The 22,849-nt window shown below is 38.4% G+C and overlaps 1 protein-coding gene across 14 annotated transcripts in view; it reads left to right on the top strand.

The window, feature by feature from the left end:
- Positions 1-22,849, top strand: part of LOC133631554 (receptor-type tyrosine-protein phosphatase F) — a 595,429-nt gene that overhangs the window by 418,581 nt on the left and 153,999 nt on the right. For all 14 annotated transcript variants that reach the window (XM_062023872.1, XM_062023869.1, XM_062023867.1 and 11 more), the window contains 3 exons: positions 17,599-17,868; positions 19,826-20,407; positions 20,481-20,614. In XM_062023872.1, coding sequence (XP_061879856.1) covers positions 17,599-17,868; positions 19,826-20,407; positions 20,481-20,614 — 986 coding nt within the window. The remainder of the gene's footprint in view (positions 1-17,598; positions 17,869-19,825; positions 20,408-20,480; positions 20,615-22,849) is intronic.

Raw genomic sequence — 22,849 nt, 5'->3', positions numbered from 1 at the left:
TTAACTCATTCCTTTACAGAATAAACACATTTGCAAAAACAAACATTAACATACTATTGGTTGTATTTTATGAAAATAACATTACCACAAAGTTGAGAAGGAGCAAAGATCTTCAATATTTGTATGTGAGAATCACAAAGAAATCTCCTGGGGGAGGATGACGCCCCTACAGGGGTTTGGTTTACAAACTTTCAGCCCCACCTAAAACAAAATTCACCAGCCGCCACTGATTATGATGCATTCTCATTTTAGGCAAAGTATAAGACAATACTTTCTTAACAGTATAATTGTAACCAGGAATAAGTCTTCAAGTAACAATATTCAAATACTAACATTGTTGGGTAAGACAGCATTTGGTTTTATTCTGAATCCAGTGAAACAGATTGGTGGTTTTAGCTGATATAAAGACTTTCAGGTGTTTATATATGTTTAAGTATTTGGCAGACGCTTTTATCCAAAGCGACATACATAAAAAATACATATAAAACAATCACTGTAAACATTATCATTTAAGGGAAGAATGTAATACAAAATATCAATACAAAGTGTCAAGACAGAATAAACTCTCTGCTGCTGCAGCAACAGAGTTACAGTCTATAGGTCCCTAAAATATATAGATATTTAATGTATTCATACATTGTTTATGTAGGATATACGCATGTATATATAATCTAATCATATTGTTTCTTCAACTTAAAAATAGCTGACCGTTTTTTCCCCCTTCTCTGGGATTATATTCCCAGTTTTGATCTCGGACGTCTGGTCATTTATAGCGTATAAGAATATTATATTACTGTTAAGCAAACTATGAATAATAAAAACGCCAAAACATGTGTCCGTTATCATAGCTACACGTATGACAAAAAAACGCGTGAAAATGAGTGGTATTCAGTGAGGTAAGATGAATTAAATGCGTTGACAGTTCATTGCTCCTGCCAAATGAATTGCACTGAGTGGAGCGGATCACCACTCCAAGATGGCGGCTCCGCGTCTCGTCTGCGCCAGTAGGCAGTAGCGCTCAATGCTGCGTACCCTTATAAGATGTCTATGGTTATAACGTTAGCAGTGAGTTTACAGCCTCACTGATTTAACGACACAGCAAATAAAAGTCATGTTACATAGCCAATAAACGTTATCTTACATTCAAAACTTACCCTTCTTTGTGCAACTTCAAATGTCGAACGAAGTTGGAAGTTGTTGCGTCTCCGTCTGTAATATTCGAACTGCGTGATTTGCATACGGCAATTCGTTTTTTGTTGACCAAGTCGTAGTTTTTATACCCGAACGAAACCAACTTTGGCATAATTGTTTCTCACTGCCGCAATGTTTGACAACTCATGTTCGGTGGTTGTCCTGCAATTGGATTGGATGAGAGCTGTGGGATGAAAACAACGTAGATTTAATTTGATTGGCTGTTGTACTGACAGCACACACGCTGACAAGCAGCACACACGCTTATAGACACAGACGTATAAAATGAAAGATACGGAGTGCTCCCAAATAACTTTTTAAGGTTTGGGTTTTGGGGAAAGTAGCAAGTCATGTCAAGTCAAAAGCCTCAAGTCCAAGTGAAGTCACAAGTCATTGATGTTAAAGTCTAAGTCGAGTTGCAAGTCTCTTTACATTTTGTCAAGTCGAGTCTAAAGTCATCAAATTCATGACTCGAGTCTGACTCGAGTCCAAGTCATGTGACTCGAGTCCACACCTCTGCGAGTTACATGTCTGAAAAAAAAAAAAGGTATAATTTTTTATTTTTTTTATATATAACTTTACAAAAAGTTTCTCGTACGCACAAGATACATGTCTAAAAAAAAAAAAAATTTATAAGAAACTTTCTCGTGCGCAGAAGAAACTGTGACACTATTGTTCATTTTTTATTTTTTTTTATAAATGTCTGTAATGTACGGAGCCCCTAAAGTGACATGGGGGAAATTGTTTTTTTTTATTATTTTATTTTATTTTATCTCGTGCGCACGAGAAAGTTTCTCGTGCGCACGAGATACATGTCTAAAAAAATATATATATCATTTTTAAAAAAATTTCTATATAACTTTATAAAAAGTTTCTCTTGCGCACAAGACACATATTTAAAAAAAATAACAATAAAAAAGTATAATTTTTATTTTTTTTATATGTATAACTTTATAAAAAGTTTCTTCTTGCGCACGAGATACATGTCTAAAAAAAAAAAAAGTATAATTTTTTAATTTTTTTTGTATAACTTTACAAAAAGTTTCTCGTGCGCACAAGATACATGTCTAAAAAAAAAAATTATAATAAACTTTCTCGTGCGCAGAAGAAACTGTGACACTATTGTTCATTTTTTATTTTTTTTTATAAATGTCTGTAATGTACGGAGCCCCTAAAGTGACATGGGGGAAATTGTTTTTTTTTATAATTGTATTTTATTTTTATTTATTTTTAGACATGTATCTCGTGCGCACGAGAAAGTTTCTCGTGCGCACGAGATACATGTCTAAAAAAAAATATATATCATTTTTTAAAATGTTTCTATATAACTTTATAAAAAGTTTCTCTTGCGCACAAGATACATGTCTAAAAAAATAAAAATAAAAAAGTATAATTTTTTTTTATATATATATATATAACTTTATAAAAAGTTTCTTGTGCGCACGAGTTACATGTCTAAAAAAAAAAAGGTATAATTTTTTATTTTTTTTATATATAACTTTACAAAAAGTTTCTCGTGCGCACAAGATACATGTCTAAAAAAAAAAAAAAAATGATAATAAACTTTCTTGTGCGCAGAAGAAACTGTGACACTATTGTTCTTTTTTTTTTTTTTTTTAATAAATGTCTGTAATGTACGGAGCCCCTAAAGTGACATGGGGGAAATTGTTTTTTTTTATAATTTTATTTTATTTTTATTTATTTTTAGACATGTATCTCGTGCGCACGAGAAAGTTTCTCGTGCGCACGAGATAAATGTCTAAAAAAATATATCATTTTTTAAAATTTTTCTATATAACTTTATAAAAAGTTTGTCTTGCGCACAAGATACATGTCTAAAAAAAATAAAAATAAAAAAGGATAATTTTTATTTTTTTTATATATATAACTTTATAAAAAGTTTCTTCTTGCGCACGAGATACATGTCTAAAAAAAAAAAAAGTATAATTTTTAAAAAAAAATGTTATATAACTTTACAAAAAGTTTCTCGTGCGCACAAGATACATGTCTAAAAAAAAAAAGATAATAAACTTTCTCGTGCGCAGAAGAAACTGTGACACTATTGTTCATTTTTTATTTTTTTTTATAAATGTCTGTAATGTACGGAGCCCCTAAAGTGACATGGGGGAAATTGTTTTTTTTTATAATTTTATTTTATTTTTATTTATTTTTAGACATGTATCTCGTGCGCACGAGATAAATGTCTAAAAAAAATAAATAAATGTAAAAAAAATTATATATATTTTTTTTTTATATAACTTTAAAAAAGTTTCTCGTGCGCACGAGATACATGTCTAAAAATAAATAAAAATAAAATGAAATAATTAAAAAAAAAAATCCCCCATGTCCCTTTAGGGGCTCCATACAATACAGACATTTATATATAAAAAAAATAAAAAAAAAAATAGAACAATATTGTCACAGTGGCTTACACTTGCATCGCATCTCATAAACTTGACAACCCATTGTGTCCAATATTTTCCACAAAGATAAAATAAGTCATATTTTTGGTTCATTTAATAGTTAAAACTGCTAAAATTGTTGACGATCAATGTCGATCAAGCCTTTCCTGACGTTGTCTGCATCGCAGCGTGAGCATGTGTACCATGTCACCTGTTTCCATAACACTGTCTTGTCTTCCTCTCCACTCTTTCATTCCATTGCTCACCTCCATCCAAATCACTTCATCCGCGCACAGATCAGCGCGAAGGTTGGTCCTTTTCACTTTTAACCCCGCCCTCTCCCCCAGCACCGCCTCTTTTAATTTGATGCATACTTTAGGTGAGATCCCGATGAGAGACCCTCCAAATCCCTCCCCTCAGACAAATGGAAATGTCAGTCTCTCATTGCTGTTTTTGTACTTTTGCAATTGTTTTCTCCTCATTTGCATGAGTCCCGGCATGCTGTCCAACGTCGCTCCCTTGAAAACCGGTTTCAGTCCGCCTTGCCAAAACACACAAGGAGCACTTGTGTGTTTTGCTGAAGGCATTATTAGATCTGTGCTGTATTGGTCCTCTTTAGCAACACCCTTATTGTCACTTGTCAACAACACCCGTCAGTCCATGAAGGTCTCATCGGCGGTCACTCAAAGCGAGTATGACGGTCCTCCTGGTAGGGGTGTATCCCTTTATGGACGATGCCTGCGCGTGACTTTGTTTAACGTGGGGAGACGATCCTTGACAGATCCGGGTCAGGGTCCAGTGGCATGGAGTCCAAGACGACTGGGGACCCCTTTTCTGCTGCAGCCTTCATCCGCCATCCCACCCGTTGTGACGCTCCATAGGGTTAGCAATCATCCTCCGCCTGTTCCACCGTTGAGGTCTTGGGCCTAGTGGTTAGAGTGTCCGCCCTGAGATCGGTAGGTTGTGAGTTCGAACCCCGGCCGAGTCATACCAAAGACTATAAAAATGGGAGCCATAACCTCCCTGCTTGGCAATCAGCATCAGGGGTTGGAATTGGGGGTTAAATCACCAAAAACTGATTCCCGGGTGCGGCACCGCTGCTGCCCACTGCTCCCCTCACCTCCCAGGGGGTGAACAAGAGGATGGGTCAAATGCAGAGGACAATCTTTCCAGCCCGCGTGCTTCCTCTATTTATTTGGGAGGTCCCTGGTTACATCACTGAAGCTGTCGCTGAGGGAAGGGGGTAATCCCGACAACTCCAGTTAGACACAATATATAATTATACAAAAATGCAAATGTATTGACGCTGGTGATATCGCCTTGTCTCTGCGCTGTCTGCGTCACAGCGGTGTTCGGCCTTGGCAGTCAGCAGGCCGTTCCTGGACACAGACACTGATACGAGACTGGCTTGCAATCTTTTGGATTGCCAGCTTTGCACAGACAAAGAAAAACACCACTTCAGCACAATTAACAATAATTATAGCAACGGCCCTTAAGCATAAAGTTGTGTGATAATATATACCGTATTTCTTTGAATTGCCGCCGGGTATATATTATCCGCATGCCTCGTTTTACCGCCGGGTCAAACTAGTTACGCAAAATAATTAGCGCATGCTTAGAATTACTGCCGGGTCAAACTCGTTTAGCAAAATAATTAGCACATGTCTCGTTTTACCGCCGGGTCAAACTCGTTTAGCAGAATAATTAGCATGTGCCTCGTTTTACCGCCGGGTCAAACTCGTCACGTCACGAGTGACACTTCACCTTTCAAGGCATCGTTTTCCAAAATGGAGGAGGCTAATTTCAATAATTTAAAATCGCATAAAGGGAAGAAGATAAAGAGCTATTCAGTAGGATTTAAGATGCTAGCCATTGAATATGCTAAAAAGAACAGTAAAAATGTTGTATTAATATAGCTGCGTGTGTCAAATATGAGTCATTAAATGACTCCCGTCTCATGGTGGTAGAGGGCGCTATAGTGATCCCATGGATCATTCTTGCGACTACTCGGCTGCAGAAGAAGTGACAACAGCAGTTTTCTAAACTGGACTTTCAATGGAAGCAGGAGGTAATAATTAAAGGAAGATCTCCATCGAGACTTTTAAAACTGAAGAAAGATAAGGAAGACTTCTATAAACAAGTTGTCGATGCTTTTGTTCAGAAGGAGCGGCGCATGGACTTCATTTATAAGTAAAGGTAAGACCGTAACAACGTTTTTTTTTTATTAAATGTGCTTTTCATGATGGTATCCTTACATCACACTCAAATTTATAAGCGCAGGCCTAATTTTACCGCATGCCTTTGGTAAGCGTCGGAGTGAGAAGAGGTTTTAAATTAATTTCCGCCCCCGGCGCTAATTCAAGGAAATACGGTACATAATTATTCTAACAGAGAGGCATTGGGTTTCCGTCAATTTTACAGCCGTGAGCGTCCGCCGTGTAGCGGACACTTGTGATTTAGGGCTATATAAATAAACATTGATTGATTGATTGATAATAGGTGGCCGTCGGCAGCGCCTGCTACCCTGTTGAGAATCTTGACATTCACGCAAGAGAAACCAAGGGAAATATACTTGGGGAGTCGTCTCTTCTGGTGCGAAACTCTGCCAGTCGTTAGAATATTCAAGATTGAGCTGGCATTGTTGCTGACAGTTGGCTGATCGGCCATCATGGCTGGCCTGGCTGCCAAGAATCCTTGGGAGCCCGCTGACTGTGCCAGTTCCCTCCGATGCGGATTGACTGAACGCATTCCGCTATCGTCGGACACTTTGTCAAGGTTGTTAAATTTATGGGTATCCGGAAAGGAGGCAGGCGGGTTTATTTTGCAGGTTTTGATAAAGTCCCGCGCCCGTCTCTCTCCCCGGCCTGCCGCTCAACAGGATAGCGGCCGCGGTGTTGGAGGGATCGATAACAATTACCTGCCCTCTAGTCATTTTGTAGCGCAGCAGCTCTCCCAACTTAACCGCACGCCCATGAATTATTCACGACATTAAGTGTTGAAAATACGCTGGGCCTCATTGACCGTCTACTCTTAGCGCTGTTAAGGCTGCGCTATCATGGAAGGATAACAGACACTCTGGAGTGTAATGGTCCAACATTAGGGCCCACTCCTCTCTGGTCTTTTTTCATGAGTTCATGTTGGGAAAAGTCAGTGACCGACTCGTCATGCCTGCATCAGTCGCACTGGGAATCAGTTTTGTAGATGAGAACGCTCGTCCTTATCGGCTTAGCGAGCGTAATTGTGAATCCTGTCTGTGTCTTCTCCTCCAGCTTCCATGCATGCCATCCCTGAGAATGTCACCCTTGTCTCCTTCTCAGACTTAGCCAGTCTTTCCGGTCCTTGCATGTCAGAATCATACCTTGTTGTTATATTTCACCCTAAGCCTGTAGCTTTACCTTTTATCTATGTATATTATATATATATTTTTTAATTTATTTATATTTATATATCGCTTTACATAGTGAAACCCAATATCTGAGTTACATTTAAACCAGTGTGGGTGGCACTGGGAACAGGTAGGTAAAGTGTCTTGCCCAAGGACACAACGGCAGTGACTAGGATGGCGGAAGCCGGTATCGAATCTGGAACCCTCAAGTTGCTGGCATGGCCACTCTACCGACCGAGCTATACCGCCCCGGTCTTTGTTTATTTTAATATTGACTTTTTCCACTCATGCCCTTCCAAAGATGCTGCGTTGGCCTAAATTTTACCAGGTGGTTTATGGCAAAAATTACCAGAGTCATGTGAAAAAAATGTGGATACTTCATGGGGTGATGTTTGATAAGAAATTATCGAGTTCGAGCCCATTATGGAATCCTCTTATCGAACCGATTCCTTATCGATTCTCTTATCGAATCCAGATAGGTTGTTGTATATGGAAAAAAACACAATATTTGGTTTAACAAAAGCTCACTTTTATTTTAAATAAATAAATAGATATCGACTGTTACCCCCCCCCCCTAAAAAAATAAAAAAAAATAAATATTGACTGTTGTTACCCAAAGTATATTAAGTGGGATTTTTCAGAAAAACAAATATATACAGTAACACAAAAACAACCTGTCTCTGTGATCACTATAGGTGTATAAATAATAATATAGTGTTAAATAAAATCAGTCCCTTGGGCACAAAACTGAAAATAATACAGCTCTCCAAAAAAGTGCACTTCTGCTGCTATTGGAACATACTAACTACACACACAGGCAGACAGCTAACAAACAATTCAATCCAAGACGTCTAATACAGTTCCAAAGCAGATTAATCCATTTAGGCTCTTTATTGTTGTTGATCTTGCTTTGTCTTGCATTGAACTGTTATTTATTTATTTTATTTTTTTAACTGAAATACACACAATGACAAATGTATAAGCTAAGTGATTCAATTAACATACTGAAATGTAATACACAATATGTAAATATTAGCTTCACACAAATATACAGTACTATCATCAAACAAATACTTCTGAGTGTTGAAACTATTTCGATGGTGGAAATATACGACTGGCAGCCATTTTAAGTCCTCAAAACATCCATTGAAACAGTGCGCAAAAATCGTTTTTCAATAAACATCATAGTATCAAATTTAACCACTTTCCACCTTAATATTGAGTTACATAAACAAGTTAAACAGTTTACTTACAGACTTTTCTTTTCCAAGGCTTGTAAGAGCTAACACAACTTGTCTACATCTCAATTGTCTCATGAACTGGACTAACATCGTCAACCCGGAAGTGCCCAAACTAATGAATACGCGTAGTATTTTCATATCGCCACAAGGTGTCAGTAAGAGTCTACAATCAAATCGGCATACCATTGACCATTTGGGATTCGTTCCCAGGGATTCGAATAAAGAACCAACTCCTTTTCTTTACTATAGTGACCTCGATAACGGGAACCGGTTCTTAAAAAGGGATTCGAGTCCATGGAATCGGTTTCGAACATCATCCCTAGGTAATTGACATTTATGGCGCCCTCTACTGGTTGTGGTGAAAATTCTTTGGAAGACATGTTCACATACATGCAGTGTTGCCAACTTTTGTAAACAGCTACTAGCCACAAACCAAGCGACTTTTTCCGGTGTTATTGTTGACTTTTTTTGGGTCTTGGAGACTCCGAGTGGAGAACCTCACAGGGCGGGAAATGCAGCGTTTTGCGCGTGTGCAAATCATTTGCCGTCTGGACTTGCATGGTGCATCGCATTTGTACTGGGACCTTGTCATTTTCGGTTTCGACTGCAGTTTTAAATGTTTATTTAAGTGTTGTCAAGCAAATATAAATCACTGCAACGTCCCAATTCCATCGTTCATGTCAATGAGCCAGTCATTACCATTTTTGGTCCGTTAGTGTCAGGGTCAAACACCGAACTATCCAGTAGACACAATACATGATTATTCAGAATGGAAATGTGCTGAAACTCGTGATTTCGCCCTGTCTCTGTTTTGTCAAACAAAGGCGATGGCTGTTTATGACCCCCCCTCCCTTAGAAACAGCTGTAGCCATGTAATCAGGGAAAGTCCAAATAAAAGAGGAGACGAACAATCTTTCGTCAGAGCGTGGTGACACTGTGCAAGGGTACAGGTGTACGCGTTTCTCCTCAATTGAGCCCCATTTTAGTCTGTTTCTGTTTAATTCCTTGCTTCTTGTCTTGTTTAATAGATGTTATCAGTGTTTGAACCTGACATCTGACACTCGTGATTTTGCCCTGTCTCTGTTTTGTCAAACAAAGGCGATGGCTGTTTACGACCCTACTCCCTTAGAAACAGCTGTTGCCATGTAATCAGGGAAAGTCCAAATAAAAGAGGAGGCGAACAATCTTTCGTCAGAGCGTGGTGACACTGTACAAGGGTACAGGTGTACGTGTTTCTCCTCAATTAAACCAAATTGTATTCTGTTTCTTTTTAATTCCTTGCTTCTTGTCTTGTTTAATAGATGTCATCAGTGTTTGAACCTGACAGCTGACACTCGGGATTTCGCCCTGTCTCTGTTTTGTCAAACAAAGGCGATGGCTGTTTACGACCCCACTCCCTTAGAAACAGCTGTTGCCATGTATTCAGGGAAAATCCAAATAAAAGAGGAGGCGAACAATCTTTCGTCAGAGCGTGGTGACACTGTGCAAGGGTACAGGTGTACGCGTTTCTCCTCAATTGAGCCCCATTTTAGTCTGTTTCTGTTTAATTCCTTGCTTCTTGTCTTGTTTAATAGATGTTATCAGTGTTTGAACCTGACATCTGACACTCGTGATTTTGCCCTGTCTCTGTTTTGTCAAACAAAGGCGATGGCTGTTTACGACCCTACTCCCTTAGAAACAGCTGTTGCCATGTAATCAGGGAAAGTCCAAATAAAAGAGGAGGCGAACAATCTTTCGTCAGAGCGTGGTGACACTGTACAAGGGTACAGGTGTACGTGTTTCTCCTCAATTAAACCAAATTGTATTCTGTTTCTTTTTAATTCCTTGCTTCTTGTCTTGTTTAATAGATGTCATCAGTGTTTGAACCTGACAGCTGACACTCGGGATTTCGCCCTGTCTCTGTTTTGTCAAACAAAGGCGATGGCTGTTTACGACCCCACTCCCTTAGAAACAGCTGTTGCCATGTATTCAGGGAAAATCCAAATAAAAGAGGAGGCGAACAATCTTTCGTCAGAGCGTGGTGACACTGTACAAGGGTACAGGTGTACGTGTTTCTCGTCAATTAAACCAAATTTTATTCTGTTTCTGTTTAATTCCTTGCTTCTTGTCTTGTTTAATAGATGTCATCAGTGTTTGAACCTGACAGCTGACACTCGTGATTTCGCCCTGTCTCTGTTTTTGTCTGCGTTGAGGTACTCGAAGTCCTGTCCTTGGCTGTCAGCAGGCAGGGTCTGGAAACAAACTGCTGCTGCGAGACAACTCGCAATGGAAGATTACAAGTTGTGTGCCTTTGCACGGATAGAAAGTACAACTTGAGCACAATTGATTATAACTACGGCAACGGCCTTTAAGCATAATAGTTGTGTGGTAATTTATACATAATTATTCTAACAGTTAGTGAATATCACAACCCTCCATTCTTACATTTATCAAGGCGGAACAAAATTGATTAATAAAACAGCTAAGGATCGCAAGAAAAAAGGTCATTTGCATTTTAATTAATAAATATCATTTTTTTAAACTGACTTGTGTACCTCTCCTACAGCGTCCCTTGCAGTGAATTATGCAAATTAGGCGATGACATCATCTAGTGACTTTTAGGACAGCCAATAGCTACTTTCCTTCAGCAACACTGCATACATGTAACACCGATATCCTCAAAGTTGTTGAATCCTTACACAAATGACCAATTACTTGCCAAGCCTGCAACGGTTGCATCGGTTGGTTCTATGCCAATCTTGCTAGAATGTTCCGCACATGCTTGCCAGTCCCCTAAAATGTGCGGCGATTCCGATAAATCCCTGAAAGCTACAGAGAACGTCGTATCGAGCTGCATAAAAAAAAATCAAGTCAAGCTGACCCACGAGGGTCTTACTTTGGTGATTTCATAAACAATCCCCCCTGTGGTGTATTTGTCCCCACCCCCAAAAAAATGAAAGCCCAGGCAACACAGCAGGGATTCATGTTTTTGAACAATTTGCAACCTTTTGTGTACAAGTTGTTGAGAAGTTAGAAGTGTCGGCTTTCACAAACACAATGTCCTGTTTTTTGTTTTTTTTTCCACATGACTCTAGTTTTTTAGACTTAGACTTCCTTTTTATTGTCATTCAAATTTGAACTTTACAGTACAGATAAGAACGAAATGTCGTTGCGTTAGCTCAGGGGTCACCAACCTTTTTGAAAGCAAGAGCTACTTCTTGGGTACTGATTAATGCGAAGGGCTACCAGTTTGATACACACTTCAATAAATTGCCAGAAATACTCAATTTGCTCAATTTACCTTTAACTCTGTGTTATTATTAGTAATTAATGATATTTACACTTAATTGAACGGTTTAAAAGAGGAAAAAACACGAAAAAAATTACAATTAAATTTTGAAACAGTTTATCTTCAATTTCGACTCTTTAAAATTCAAAATTCAACCGAAAAAAAGAAGAGAAAAACTTAAAAAAAAGAATTTATGGAACATCATTAGTAATTTTTCCTGATTAAGATTAATTCTAGAATTTTGATGACATGTTTTAAATAGGTTAAAATCCAATCTGCACTTTGTTAGAAAATATAACAAATTGGACCAAGCTATATTTCTAGCAAAGACAAATCATTATTTCTTCTAGATTTTCTAGAACAAAAGTTTTAAAAGAAATTCAAAAGACTTTGAAATAAGATTTAAATTTGATTCTACAGATTTTCTAGATTTGCCAGAATAATTTTTTTGAATTTTAATCATAATAAGTTTGAAGAAATATTTCACAAATATTCTTCGTCGAAAAAACAGAAGCTAAAATGAAGAATTAAATTAAAATGTATTTATTATTCTTTACAATAAAAATTTTTTTTTACTTGAACATTGATTTAAATAGTCAGGAAAGAAGAGGAAGGAATTTAAAAGGTAAAAAGGTATATGTGTTTAAAAATCCTAAAATCATTTTTAAGGTTGTATTTTTTTCTCTAAAATTGTCTTTCTGAAAGTTATAAGAAGCAAAGTAAAACAAAAAAAAGAATTTATTTAAACAAGTGAAGACCAAGTCTTTAAAATATTTTCTTGGATTTTCAAATTCTATTTGAGTTTTGTCTCTCTTAGAATTAAAAATGTCGGGCAAAGCGAGACCAGCTTGCTAGTAAATAAATACAATTTAAAAAATAGAGGCAGCTCACTGGTAAGTGCTGCTATTTGAGCTATTTTTAGAACAGGCCAGCGGGCTACTCATCTGGTCTTTACGGGCTACCTGGTGCCCGCGGGCACCACGTTTGTGACCCCTGCGTTAGCTCATGGTAGTGCAGGATAAAAAAATCAATAAGGTGCAGATATAAATAAATAGATTACCGTATTTTTCGGACGATAAGTCGCAGTTTTTTTCATAGTTTGGCCGGGGGTGCGACTTATACTCAGGAGCGACTTATGTGTGAAATTATTAACACATTACCGTAAAATATCAAGTAATATTAAAGCTGCAAGCAGCGTTGATCGGGTCCGCATCTTTGGCTGGTGCTAGTCCTTATTCCATTTCACATTGTCATTATAGGGTATTGTGTGTAGAATTTTGAGGACAAAAAGGAAATAATTCCATTTCACGTTGTCATTATAGGCAGCGGAGCAGCATCAGCGGGTCTTTGAAGGCTCGTAAAATCAAAACGGTAGCACCTTCCAAAACGCCGTCGTCAACTTTTAATCAGAAGGGTTCAATCTCTCTCCTGTAGTAGTTTGAAGCCGAAACGACAAACGCGCACAGAGGAGATAATGTTTGATGTTTGGTGACCGGTTTTAACAAAAATTTTGTTTTGAAGGAGGGATTGCAAACTTCCTGTCGATTTTTGATCAAGGATGTCAATCTATGAAATGTAGGTCTAGGTGAGACCTACATAGAGGTTTTTGTTTCATGTCTCTAAGACGTTCCTACCGGAAGTTACAAGCAGTTTTGTCTGAGTTTTCCTCTGAGGAGCAGTTTTGTCTGTTTTATTCAAAAATTGCGCTAGAGCGTAATTTTGAGTTTTGGGGTTCGGTTTTTGTTTTAGATCGCAATTTCCACCAGTCCTGATGTGTGTGAAAAGTTTGGTGAGTTTTGAAGTATTTTAAGGGGGTGAAATTAGAGGTCAAAGAGGCAAAAATGTGTGTTTTTAGTCATTTTTTGTGTTGAAGGGGAAATTGCCAACTTCCTGTTGGTTTTTGCCCGAGGATGTGAAATTATGAAATGTAGGTCTAAGTCAGACCTACATAAAGGTTTTTGTTTCATGTCTCTACAACCTTCCTAGTGGGAGTTACAGGCAGTTTGTTTTTGTTTTTCCTAGGGGGCGCTAGAGCGCAATTTTTATTTTTATTTTTTTTTATTTTTTTTTTTATTAGATGGCAATTTTCGCAGGTCCTGATGTGTGTGTCAAATTTGGTGAGTTTTGAAGCATGTTAAGTGGGTCAAATTGGAGTTCTTTGTGGGGTCGGTATAATAATAATAAAACCTTACAAATTCAATAGTGTCCTTTCGTCGCATTGCAATAGGACTCCCTTTGGGATTCCTTTGACAATGGGTTGTGCGGACCCTAATTATTTAGCTCATTCACGTAAGAGACTAGACGTATACAATTTCATGGGATTTAGTGATTAGGAGTGACAGATTGTTTGGTAAACGTATAGCATGTTCTATATGTTTTACCGTATTTTTCGGAGTATAAGCCGCACCGGAGTATAAGTCGCACCTGCCGAAAATGCATAATAAAGAAGGAAAAAAACATATATAAGTCGCACTGGAGTATAAGTCGCATTTTTTGGGGAAATTTATTTGATAAAACTCAACACCAAGATTAGACATTTGAAAGGCAATTTAAAATAAATAAAGAATAGTGAACAACAGGCTGAATAAGTGTACGTTATATGAGGCATAAATAACCAACTGAGAAGGTGCCTGGTATGTTAACGTAACATATTATGGTAAGAGTCATTCAAATAACTATAACATATAGAACATGCTACACGTTTACCAAACAATCTGTCACTCCTAATCGCTAAATCCCATGAAATCTTATACGTCTAGTCTCTTACGTGAATGAGATAAATAATATTATTGGATATTTTACGCTAATGTGTTAATAATTTCACACATAAGTCGCTCCTGAGTATAAGTCGCACCCCCCGGCCAAACTATGAAAAAAACTGTGACTTATAGTCCAAAAAACACGGTAGACTTCCCTTTTATTGTCACTCACATTTGAACTTTACAGTACAGATAAGAACGGAATTTTGTTGCGTTAGCTCATGGTAGTGCAGGATAAAAAAATCAATAAGGTGCAAATATAAATAAATAGATTACTGTACAGATAAATATATTGCACTTTTGCATATGCATCCACGTTTATGGATGTATGTTATATTGTCTTTATATTCCAGCCAGTTAATCCATTTTTGGGGGGGGAATTGAGGGGATTATTATGATGCGTTCAAGAGTCTTACGGCCTGAGGGAAGAAGTTGGAGGTTCTGCTACGGAGGCTGCGGAACCTCCTCCTAGAGTCCAGCAGTGAAAACAGTCCTTGGTGTGGGGGTGGGAGGAGTCTGCAGATTTTCTGAGCCCTGGTCAGGCAGCGGCTTTTTTGGATACATCAGTTGGGTTAATTTCACACGGACTAAAGAACCGGACTCGGTTGTTTTGTTTTGTTTTGTACGTAACAACGTTTCTGTTATTCAGCGAAAGGAATGGCAAGCATAGGTGTATCAAGGTGTCAGTTTGAATTCGATACGGAGGGAGGTGCGTGTGAACTGTGTTTTCATGGAGAGCTGTGGAAAAAAAACAAATAGAGTCAAGTTTTTATTTTTTTTCCCCAGAGAAAAGCAGATACTGCAGTAGATAGCGTCTGTAGGGATATCTTGCTGCCATAATCTTTTGAATACATTTAACCCTTGTGTGGTGTTCGGGTCTGTGGGACCCGTTTTCATTTTCTTTTTCAAAAGAAAAATGATACAATTAATTTTTCAAACTGAGACTCACTGACTTTGGCTAATTTTCTGGGAAGAACATATATCAGAATACATATTTAATGACCACACCCCATACACCCCCCTTACACATTTCTATTACATATAAGATGTCCGGGTTCACTGGACCCAGGTCTAATAGAAGTGTGGAAATTGATGTTCTGTGTACCACACACACACACCCAACCCACACACACACACACACAGCAGGTCTAGACAGGAGGAGGACAGAGTGTAGGTACACAGAACATCAGAGGGTCTAATGCAGGGGTCACCAACCTTTTTGAAACCAAGAGCTACTTCTTGGGTACTGATTAATGCGAAGGGCTACCAGTTTGATACACACTTCAATAAATTGCCAGAAATAGCCAATTTGCTCAATTTACCTTTAACTCTATATTATTATTAATAATTAATGATGATTACACTTAATTGAACGGTTTAAAAGAGGAGAAAACACGAAAAAAATGACAATTAAATTTTGAAACATAGTTTATCTTCAATTTCGACTCTTTAAAATTCAAAATTCAACCGAAAAAAAGAAGAGAAAAACTAGCTAATTCGAATCTTTTTGAAAAAATTAAAAAAAGAATTTATGGAACATCATTAGTAATTTTTCCTGATTAAGATTAATTTTAGAATTTTGATGACATGTTTTAAATAGGTTAAAATCCAATCTGCACTTTGTTAGAATATATAACAAATTGGACCAAGCTATATTTCTAACAAAGACAAATCATTATTTCTTCTAGATTTTCCAGAACAAAAATTTTAAAAGAAATTCAAAAGACTTTGAAATAAGATTTAAATTGGATTCTACGGATTTTGTAGATTTGCCAGAATAGTTTTTTTGAATTTTAATCATAATAAGTTTGAAGAAATATTTCACAAATATTCTTCGTCGAAAAAACAGAAGCTAAAATGAAGAATTAAATTAAAATGTATTTATTATTCTTTACAATAAAAAAAATAAATTTACTTGAACATTGATTTAAATTGTCAGGAAAGAAGAGGAAGGAATTTAAAAGGTAAAAAGGTATATTTGTTTAAAAATCCTAAAATAATTTTTAGGGTTGTATTTTTTCTCTAAAATTGTCTTTCTGAAAGTTATAAGAAGCAAAGTTAAAAAAAATAATGAATTTATTTAAACAAGTGAAGACCAAGTCTTTAAAATATTTTCTTGGATTTTCAAATTCTATTTGAGTTTTGTCTCTCTTAGAATTAAAAATATCGGGCAAAGCGAGACCAGCTTGCTAGTAATTAAATACAATTAAAAAAATAAAGGCAGCTCACTGGTAAGTGCTGCTATTTGAGCTATTTTTAGAACAGGCCAGCGGGCTACTCATCTGGTCCTTACGGGCTACCTGGTGCCCGCGGGCACCGCGTTGGTGACCCCTGGTCTAATGTGAGAGAAAATGAGAGCAGACAGTGTTGACAAACAATGTTGCAACCTTGTGTGGGAACCGCAGGTGCAGAAACACACAATTTAGAATCCCTGTGGGATGCAGAAACTGCCAGGGACATTTTCCGTGCAACGTTCATATTGTTGTTACTCAGCCAGCGTTTGTGGGTCTGATGGACCCGTTGAAATTTGTGGCTTTTAATGCCAGATGTTTACCTTATCCCAATAAACATCTGTTCAGTGTTTTAACATAAAATTGTGAGGCATTAAAAGCCACAAAATGCAACGGGTCTGGCTGAGTAACAACAATATGAACATCACACAAGGGTTAAAAAGCAGTATTGGGTAAGCATTAATGGCCTCCCACTGGGCAGCCAAACGTTTGGCTTAGCTTCCTTCCCTTCCTAATCAAAGAAGCCCTGCTCCTTCCATTCAGCTCGTGTGGTGATGTTCATTATGTTACGGTTTCCAAAGTTTGATCCTCCAATGTTACGCTTGCCAAAAAAAAACAAAAAATGCATCGCTTGTTATTCAGGATGGGAAAAATAAGTCACATGTAAATGCCGCCTGTCTGTTTATTCTGGGGGTGGCTTTTCTCTGGATGGCGTATTGAGCCTGGCGCATCCGTGTTTGCCTTGTCCCTCGGCAACATCAGCGGGCCTCCTCGTCTCCATGGGAACCCCTTTTTTTTTTAATGTCAGCCCATCTGCATATCTCAACTGCACAAAGCCAGCGAGGGAGGGAGGGAGGGAGGAGAAATTCAACAGTCCCTCTCTGCAGGTTCCCTCAGTGATGCAACTCTTGCCACCGCCGTTTGACACGCTGACAAAAGAGGTCCAGTTGGAGTTTATTCCAGTCCCTTTTGTGGAGAAAAGAATCCAATACCCCCCCCTTTCCTAAAATCATCTTGTGACAGATCCTCATTGTGTGCACAGTTGCCCTCTTTTACGCTATTGATTCACCAGATCTAACCCTAACTACTCCCCCGCCCTTGTCCCGTCCTCGCTCTGTTAGTGCGGAGAGTCCCGCCCAGATTCTCCATCCCGCCCACGAACCAGGAAGTGATGCCGGGCGGCAGCGTCAACCTGACGTGCGTGGCGGTGGGCTCGCCGATGCCCTACGTCAAGTGGATGATGGGCCTGACGGAGCTGACCAAGGAGGAGGACATGCCGATGGGGCGCAACGTGCTGGAGGTGACCAACATCCGCGAGTCGGGCAACTACACCTGCGTGGCCATGTCCTCGCTGGGCTTGATCGAAGCCACGGCTCAGGTCACGGTCAAAGGTCAGTGGTTCCGCTTCAGACGCATGGTGACTTTTCGGGTCGACGAGGCTCCATAAAAGTAAGCACAGGCGTACCGCAGGTAGGGTTGCAAAATTCCGGGACTATTCAAAGTTGGAAACTTTCCACGGGAATAAACATAGAATGCAACATGCTAGATCTTGCCGCATGGTTATTAGCTAAAACAACCTGATTTAATGCAAATTCAGTCGAATTTCGACCCTGCACTGTGCATTCCTCCATCACATGTGCGGTGCATTCTTCAATCACATGCACAGATAATTCCCAGCATGCTACACACTACAGCAGGGCTATTGAGGCCACACTAGTATTTGAGCCCAAGGACTTCATCCGGTCAAGTAAGTTTTGATGATATTACTGGGGTAAATATATTTGATCTATGGTATTTAAGTTTAATAGAGGTGTAATTGCTTCTTACTGTATGATCATACTTGCCATCCTTGAGACCTCCAAATTCGGGCGATTTGGAGGTGGGCTGGTTTGGAAGGGGCGGGGCCGGGGGCGGGGTTAAGGGGGGAGGAGTATATTTTTAGCTAGAATTCACTGAAATGCAAGTATTTCTTTTATATATACATATATATATATATATATATATATATATATATATATATATATATATATATATATATATATATATATATATATATATATATATATATATATATATATATATATATATATATAGGTATGTATATAAATAAAATAAATACTTGACTTACAGTGAATTCTAGCTATATATATATGTATTTTATTTTATACATATATATATATATATATATATATATATATATATATATATATATATATATATATATATATATATATATATATATATATATATATATAGTAGAGATGTCCGATAATATCGGTGGCCGATAAATGCGTTAAAATGTAATATCGGAAATTATCGGTATCGGTTTTTTTATTATCAGTATCGTTTTTTTTTTTTTTTTTTTTTTAATTAAATCCACATAAAAAACACAAGATACACTTACAATTAGTGCACCAACCCAAAAAACCTCTCTCCCCCATTTACACTCATTCACACAAAAAGGTTGTTTCTTTCTGTTATTAATATTCTGGTTCCTACATTATATATCAATATATATCAATACAGTCTGCAAGGGATACAGTCCATAAGCACACATGATTGTGCGTGCTGCTGGTCCACTAATAATACTAACCTTTAACAGTTAATTTTACAAATTTTCATTAATTACTAGTTTCTATGTAACTGTTTTTATATTGTGTTACTTTCTTTTTTATTCAAGAAAATGTTTTTAATTTATTTATCTTATTTTATTTGATTCATTTTTTTAAAAAGTACCTTATCTTCACCATACCTGGTTGTCCAAATTAGGCATAATAATGTGTTAATTCCACAACTGTATATATCGGTTGATATCGGTATCGGTTGATATCGGTATCGGTAATTAAAGAGTTGGACAATATCGGCATATCGGATATCGGCAAAAAGCCATTATCGGACATCCCTAATATATATATATATATATATATATATATATATATATATATATATATATATATATATATATATATATATATATATATATATATATAAATACTTGAATTTCAGTGTTCATTTATTTACACATATACACACACATAACACTCCTCTCTACTCATTGTTGTATTTGAAAGTGCAATGCTTTGCAGCCAGTAGCACAGCCTTTGAGGGAGCATAGGTATGGGCAGTGTAATATTCTGGGTTGGAGTCAATAACCAGGCGAGGTGACGAAGTTACGTCTCTTTACTCTATACTTCAGAACCGACTCCCACACTTGCCGTCAGGGTGCGCAATACAACCTAAACCGTTGGCCAACCAAAAAGTAACCACAGAACACTATAGTGTTTTTAAGATGGAGCAGAAACATATGTTCTTATAATTGATTCATCTAATAGCGATCGTCTCCTTTAGCGCTGCCAAAGCCCCCCACGTCTCTCATTGTGACCGAGACGACAGCCACCAGTGTAACGCTGACCTGGGACTCGGGCAACCCGGAACCCGTGTCCTACTACATGATCCAGTACCGAGCCAAGGCCTCAGAAAATGGCTTCCAGGAAGTAGAAGGCGTCGCCACCACCCGCTACAGCATCGGCGGACTGAGCCCCTACTCGGAGTATGAGTTCCGTGTTATGGCCGTCAACAACATCGGCCGTGGGCCGCCCAGCGACCCTGTGGAGACGCGGACGGGCGAACAGGCGCCCTCCTCGCCGCCCCTGCACGTCCAAGCGCGAATGCTTAGCGCGACTACAATGCTGGTCCAGTGGGAGCCGCCCGAGGAGCCCAACGGGCATATCCGCGGCTTCCGGGTGTACTACAGCTCCGATCACGGCGCTCCCCTCAGCGCCTGGCAGAAACACAACACGGACGACAGCAGCCTGACCACCATCTCTGGCCTGACGCCCGATATCACCTACAGCCTCAGGGTGTTGGGGTTCACCTCCGTTGGGGACGGCCCGCCCTCGGACATCCTTCAAGTCAAGACCCAGCAGGGGGGTGAGTATCCCCGCCGGTCAGTTTCGCACTTATCTTTGTAAAACTCAATGACATTTTGCCTCCACGTCCTTAGTGCCGTCACAGCCATCCAGCTTTGAGGCTGAAGCTGAGCTCGACACCCGCATCTTGCTGTCATGGCTGTGGCCGGTGCAGGACCCCATCATAAAGTATGAGCTGCAGTACTGGGAGGCTGGCTCGGACAACAAGGTTAGCATCACAACCTGCTAGAACAGACCTGGGCATTCTGCGGCCCGCGGGCCACATCCGGCCCTTTGTGCGTCCCTGTCCGGCCCGCGTGAGGCCAATCATAAATTACAAAATACATTTAAAAAAGTATCTATGTCGAGTGTGCAATACAATGGTGCTGCTTTTGTTTTGAAAAGCGTTATTTGTATTACTTCCGTGTGGACGTATGCTCGTGCGCGCAGCGGCAATCACAAATTACAAAATAAAGTTGAAAAAACATCTATGTCGTGCGCGCAATACAACTGTGCTGCTTTTATTTTGAAAAGTGTTATTTATGGGCGCATGTCCGTGTGTAACCTGCGAGTGAAGGTGCACAGCGACAAGTGATGCACGGTTTACACCCGAGACGCTAAAAAGAGAAAAGTTGATGACGAATGGCGTGTTTTCAACAAGACATGGACTGCCAAGCAACGTTCCCTCTAAGGTGAGCGCCTGCGCAATTGCGCACTGCTCAAGCGTCCGCTGCGCGCAGCAAATATATGCCGCGCACCAAATCAAATCCCATCTGAATTCTAAACAAAATAAACACATTTATTATAATTTTGCAATGCAACTTTGAGTGACAGTGACAACAAGCGGCCCTAACGGTGTTCGTCAACACTGTCAATTGAACACCGTTCAATTATTGTAACGTCTATCGAGATGCTTCCAGGCCAGGAATTATATCGATCACTTTATTGAGCAAAACTGTTTATATTCGGCCATAACCACACCAAAAACATGAGTAAAACACTTATATCTCGAAAAAATAGTCATTTTCTGCCTTACAAACCAGGCCAAAACCAACTTGTCATCTGTCACCAACACGCATACCACTAAACCACTGGTGCGTTTATTGCCACACAAAAAGTCGGACAACTCAAACACCACACAAAGTTACACTATGACTCCTCAGTCATACGTGTGCTTATTTTACTGTCATTTATTATTAATGTTAATTTATTGATATTAATCATGGAATGCTGTTACTAGAGAAAGTTACAGGAATGCACACTTCATCCTATGCTTACATTTCATTGTGCAACATGAGGATGTTTAAGGGGAACTAAATGTGATCTCTGAAAGGGGTACAAATGATTTCCAAAGCAGTGCTTTTGGTATAAAGTTAAGTTAGGTTAAATGAAAGTATTATTATTATTTATTATTATTAGTAGTAGTATTATTATTATTAATATTATTATTTATCTTACAATATATATTAAAAATAATATTGAGCAACATTTTATTGAAATATTGTCGATGTGGCCCTCCAGCAGTGCTCGGGTTGCTCATGCGGCCCCCGGTAAAAATTAATTGCCCACCCCTGTGCTAGAACGTACTGCCTACCAATTTATGTAGCCTTGTTCAACTTATCTTTACACGTGCACTGCAAAAAGTCAGTGTTCAAAAACAAGAGAAAAAAATACAAAAATGAGGGGTATTTTATTTGAGCTAAGCAAAATTATCTGCCAATAGAACAAGAAAATTTGGCTTGTCAAGACTTTCCAAAACAAGTAAAATTAGCTAACCTCAATGAACCCAAAAATACCTTAAAATAAGTATATTCTCACTAATAACAAGTGCACTTTTCTTGGTAAAAAAAAAAAGAGACCTTTTTGTTCAATATGTTGAAAAATATTCTTAAATGAAGTAAATGCTAGTGCCATTATCTTGACATAATGATTTGCGCTCGGCATTACATTTCTTGAAACCAGCAAACTTATACTTAAAACTAATTTATTGTTCTTAATGGAAAGGCAACAAGGCAACCGCTTGTTACTCTCGGGGTCTCCTAGCCGCTCAGGCAAATCATATTGTCTAAAAATGCATTTTTCCATGGATAACATGACATCATCGCGACAAGTGTGTGCTCTTTCAGTCAATTAGTGCGCATATATGCAGCCCGGCCCCCACCCCAAATGTTTTTCATTGTAATTTTGAAGAATTTACCTAAATGTGCATGAAATTATTGCTGTTCAAAATTGTTTGAAATGTTAAATGTTTAAATATTAACTGTCCGTTTACTGTACTGTGCCAACTGTACTACTATATGAGTACGTATTTTCTCTTGTTTAATTGAAAATAAAACAGTTGTTTTAAATTATGAGACACAATTGTGTCAAAATCATGATTTTTTTTCATGCTTGAAGTAAGAAATGATTACTTTAAAAAAGCAGTTTTATACTTGTGAGTGTTGATGACACAGCTTTGTGTCAT

This window comes from Entelurus aequoreus, linkage group LG16 (assembly GCF_033978785.1).
Source record: "Entelurus aequoreus isolate RoL-2023_Sb linkage group LG16, RoL_Eaeq_v1.1, whole genome shotgun sequence".
Taxonomy (NCBI): Eukaryota; Metazoa; Chordata; class Actinopteri; order Syngnathiformes; family Syngnathidae; genus Entelurus; species Entelurus aequoreus.
Note: the sequence above shows the minus strand (reverse complement) of the source record. Positions and strands in the feature narration are given on the sequence as shown.